General features: G+C 41.0%; 1 gene segment (V, D, J or C); it reads right to left on the reverse strand.

The window, feature by feature from the left end:
* Nucleotides 1-205: 205 nt before the first annotated feature.
* The window catches only part of LOC101352938 (immunoglobulin kappa variable 4-1-like), an 83,795-nt gene continuing 78,554 nt past the window's right edge, over nt 206-5,446 (reverse strand). Inside the window, 1 exon segment of the V gene segment in view lies at nt 206-477. Within this exon segment, the coding sequence occupies nt 206-477 (272 nt within the window).

Consider the following 5,446-nt stretch of genomic DNA (forward strand, 5'->3'; position numbering starts at 1 on the left):
TTGAGACTTATACATTCCTCCATGATTTAGCCAGGAGACATGGCCTCTCAGACAGCAAAGGGGGAAACAGGGCTGAGCAGAAAGAAGCAGCTGGTGCAGCAAAGACTCACTGATCCATAGCCCTGGGGAAGAGGTTTGTGTCCAAGGCTGGAGCACTGCAGGAGGAGTGCTTTAATTCTGTTCACAGTAATAAATCTCCACGTCCTCAGCCTGGAGGCCGCTGAGAGTGACAGTGAATTCTGTTCCAGACCCACAGCCACTGAACCAATCGGGGATCCGAGATGCCTGGGTGGAAAGTCCAGGAGATGAACAGTTTAGGAGGCCGTCCTGGTTTCTGCTGGTACCAGGCTAAGTAGTTTTTCTGGTTGGGGCTGTAGAAAAGGCTTTCACTAGACTTGCAGTTGATGGTGATTGTTTCTCCTGGAGATTCAGCTAGGAAATCTTTAGACTGAGTCATCATAATGTCCCTGCTGGCACCTGGGAAAAGAATGGACAATAATTGTACATTGTACTAGATGTATTCAAATATATCTAAAATATAGATTTTTAAGTATCTTAAATAATCCTATCTGTTTTACATTAAAGGATCTTTTTTTATTCTGCATGCAAAATTAATTCTTCCAACTTTATAAAGGTATTACTCTTCTCAACTTCTAACCTGAGACGCAGAGCCCCAGGAAGATAGGGAGTAGGGGTGTGACACCATCTTGCTGCCTCTCATCTGTCTGAAGGACTCAGGCCCCACAGCTAGGGAAGCACAATTAATAGAGCTCTGAGCAGCCGGCCTAGTACCTGAGGAGCCTATGGAAAGCACCAGAGGGTATGAAAGCAAAATTGCCTGAGCAGTGAGTTGTAAAGACAAATAATGGAAAAGGAGATGAAAATATCATTACCACAGAAAATGTAATTGTCTGCCTGCAAAAGGCCCGGAAACCTCCTTAAGTTTATAATTTTTAACAAAATTTGGCAAAATTTCAAAATGTAAAATATTCTTAGTATCAACTCTCTTCTTTGAAACCAGCTAAAATCAATTTAAAAACATAAATGATTTTTTGTAATAGAATATAGGTGTTTGCTAATATATAATTTCAGAACTTACTTGAAACATAAAGATAGTACAAGAAGCCACCAGCGACTCCATGGGAGACAAGATCTGGTGATCTGCTGCTGTAAACATTACAGTCTTGGAAACCCTATGGGACTGGTATACTCTGTCCTATAGGATCACGATGAGTCAGAATCAACTCAACGGCATCTGACAACAACAAATAACAACATGGAATATATTTATGTCAATAGAGAGAATGAAAATATAATGCACAAATTTATATCTCTATCTCAAACACTCTTCTGAATTTTACATTCATAGTTGAAGTTAATCTAGGAAATCTCACAGGCACCTCAACGTGTACAAAACCAGACCTCTGATATTTGCCTGAACGCAACACTATCCCAGAAAATGAGACACAAGATACTTACAAATCGCCCTGGCACTGCCTATTAAGTCAATCAGTTTTTCAAAAAACATTTTAAGTTGTCTTTTTCAGTTTCCTAGTGCTGCTGTAACAGAAATACAAGTGAGTGATTTTAGTGAACAGAGTTGATTTTCTCATAGTTTAGGAGGCTCAAAGTTGGAATTCACGGCATTGACTATAGGAGAAAGCTCTGTGTCTGTGGGCTTTAGGGGAATATCCCTAGATCTTGTGTCTTTCAGTTTATGTCATCCCAGTTCCTTGGCAATCTTCCCATGCTTGCTAGTCTCCATGTGTATGCTGTTCTTCATATCATTCAGAAGTGATTAGGTTTAGAACACTGATAATGGCCTCATTAACATAACAAAGAGAGCCCTGTTTCCAAACAGGATTACATCCACATTTATAGAGGTCAAGACTCCAACACAAATTTTGGGGTGACACAATTCAATCCATAACATCCTCTCAAATCCCTTTGTCACTAACAGACCTAAGGAGTCACAGCTTCCCCTGGAGGTAATAGGTGAAATAACTTCAGCTCCCAAGTTCTGATAGAGCAGTTCTTCCTTTATTCCTACACAAAATCTAAAATATTGATAGAAATACACAAGTAGCAGGATCATGACTCTTCTAGGAATAGGACATTAAGTTATGAACAAATCAAACAGAGCCCTTCCTTCATAAAGCTTTCATTTTATTGGGAGGGGCAGATAACAAGCAATAGAATATTTCAGCAGCGGCTCCCACCTTGCACCTCTGTAGCGATGCTACTTCTCAGGGTAAATGGGGCAATGTGTGTCCAGGTCCAGTCAGTGTCTGAGCACAGTGAGTGGACCAGAGAACAACACGCGGTATATGAACATTTTTAAAGGTAACAAAATTCTTTGTCTCTCAGGATTTCAACTTTTACTGCAAAGAAATCTTTTTAATTCTTCCAAGAGCATCTCCCTAAGCATGTGTTGTTCCAATGCTAATTAATAATAAGTTCACTTTTCTGTGGTTTTTCTCCTCATGAAATAAATACCGTACATGAATGTTCCATTACCAGGAAACTAGGAATGGTGCTGGCACAGACCTATGTCCCCCAGGAATTCCTACTCAATCAAATAAATGCCCACCATGTTCTTGGCCAACCACATATCTGGGTTTACCAAATGACAATACATTCTACGATTTTGCCCTTACCACCCTCCTGTTTTGTCTGCTCTCCGTAAAGTTATATTTACATATACCTACATTCTTAAGCTTACCAGCCTGACGATTATACTTGCTACTTCCTAACGCGAATCTTTTTCTGCTTCAATAGAGTAGAATCCCTTTCTCATCATTACAGAACACTCACAAATTTCAGGCAGTCATGAATGACAGGATAATAAAACAAGACATGAGATAGAGAATGACTGGGTTAGGGCAGTCCACATAAAATGTAGGGGACACGAATAGCTGTTCTGAGGAGGGAACTATTGAGCTGTTGCCTGAATACAGACAGGAATTAGCCATGCAAAGCTCAGGGAAGAGCACTTCAGAAGAGGCACAGGACCTGGGAGAAAAATGGACTTGGTATGTTTGAGGAAGACAAAGGAAAAAGTGCGTGGAGAAGGACAAGGGACTGATCATAGGGGACCTTGGAGGTCTGGTGGTGAGTTTGGGTTTATACTAAGTACAATGAGAATGCATGGGAAAATGGTGAGAATTAATTCCTGTTTTTATCAAATATTTTCTAGGGTATGTGATATGCCTTCAACTGCCAGGAAAAGGAAAGTATGGAAGCCATCATCAATTCTGTGCCAGCTAGGAAGTTAGCTCTTCTAGCCACTCTTTATCTGAAATCATATAATTTAGGAAAGTGAAATTGTTGAGACAAGTGACTCATGGCTAAGATATGGAAGGGACCTGTCAAAATTTAGTAAATAATAAACCAGGTTATTGTTTTTGGCAGAATTCTAAAATGGCCTACAAGATTCCTGGCCCATGGTGTACGCACAATTTCTGCCAACTAGTCAATGAAACAGTAATTTAAGTTCTGCTCTGAAAAGATTTTGCAGCTGTTTAATTGACCTTAAGATAGGGAAATAATCAGAATGGGCATGACCTAATCACACGAGCCCTTTAAATCTGGGTCTAGTGGACAGAGAGAGTAGTCACAGAGATTCAAAACATGAGCAGTATATGGCATGGGAGAGATTCTCGGATGCTGGTTTTGAAGATGGAAGAGGTCAGGTGGCAAGGAATAAGGCTGGTTACTAGGAGCTGAGAGCTGACAGTCAGCTAGGAAATGGATCCTCATTCTCACAAACACAGGAACTGGTTTTGCCAGTGGGCTTGGAAGAGGACTCCAAGCTCTAGAATAGAATTCAAGGAGAGACTTCAAATCTAATTAGCTTTCAATCTGTATTTCACAGAGAGGTATTCAGCCCTGATTTTGTGGCTGTGTGCATATGTTAGGAAATTATTTATGGGAAAAGACAGAAAGCACACTACATTACATCAGGAGACTGAGGTTTCTGTGCAACTGACACCTTTTTTTTTTTTTTTTTTACATACATTGTTATGAGACCCCAACTGCTCACCCCATTCTGCGACAGACTTCTCCCCTCCGCCCCTGATTCCCCATGAACATTCAACCAACTCCTAAATCTCTCTGCCTTTCCATCTCACCTCTGGACAGAAGCCGCCCCTTTGGTCTCTTGTATCTACTTGTCTAAGAGGCACATTCTTCACAAGTATCATTTTATGTCCCACAGTCCAGTCCAATCCCTGTCTGAAGAGTTGGCCTTGGAAATTGCTTTAGTTCTGGGGTGATGGAGAGATCAGGGGCCATGCTTTCTGGGGTGCCTCCTGTCTTAGAACATTATGTCTGGTCTTCTTACTAGAATTTGACTTCTGCATCCCATCATTCTACTGCTCCATCAGGGACCCTCTGTTGTGTTCCCTGTCAGGACGTTCATTGGTGGTAGCTGGTCACCATCTAGTTCTTCTGGTCTCAGGCTGATGAAGTCTCTGGTTTATGTGGCCCTTTCTGTCTCTTGGGCCAATACTTTCCTTGTGTCTTTGGTGTTCTTCATTCTCCTTTACTCCAAGTGGTTGGGACCATCTGATGCATCTTAGATGGATGCTTGCAAGCTTTTAAGACCCCAGACGCCATTCACCAAAGTAGGATGCAGAACATGTTCTTAATAAGGTTTGTTACGCCAATTGACATAGATGTCCCTTGAAAGCATTGACCCCAGACCCCGCATCCCTGCTACTCTGTCTCTCGAAGTATTTGATTGTATTGAGGAAACTTGTTAGCTTTGGTTTAGTCCAGTTGTGCTGACTTCCCCTGTAGTGTGTGCTGTCCTTCCCTTCACCTAAGATGATTCTTATCATCTACTATCTAATTAGTGAATAACCCTCACCCTCCTTCCCTGCCCCCATAACCATCAAAGAATGTTTTGTTCTGTGTTTAAACCTTTTCTTGAGTTCTTATATTAGTGGTCTTATACAGTATTTGTCCTTCTGTGACTGACTAAAATCACTCAGCGTAATAAGTTCCAGCTTTCACCAAGTTATACGATGTTTCACAGCTTCATCATTGTTCTTTATCGATGCATAATATTCCATTGTGTGGATATATTATAGTTTGTTTATCCATTCGTCCATCGATGGGCACTTAGGTTGCTTCCATCTTTTGGCTATTGTGAACAGTACTGCGATGAACATGGGTGTGCATATATCTATTCGTGTGACAGTTCTTCTTTCTCTAGGATATATTCCAAGGAGCGGGATAGCTGGATCGTATGGTACTTCTAGTTTTTAAGGGCACACCAAATCAATTTCTAAAGTGGTTGTACCATTTTACATTCCCACCAACAGTGTGTATGTGTTCCAGTCTCTCCACAACCTCTCCAGCATTTGTTATTTTGTGTTTTTTGGATTAATGCTAGCCTTGTTGGGGTGAGATGATATCTCATTGTAGTTTTGATCTGCATTTC

This window comes from Trichechus manatus, unplaced genomic scaffold, assembly GCF_000243295.1.
Source record: "Trichechus manatus latirostris isolate Lorelei unplaced genomic scaffold, TriManLat1.0 scaffold00219, whole genome shotgun sequence".
Lineage (NCBI taxonomy): Eukaryota > Metazoa > Chordata > Mammalia > Sirenia > Trichechidae > Trichechus > Trichechus manatus.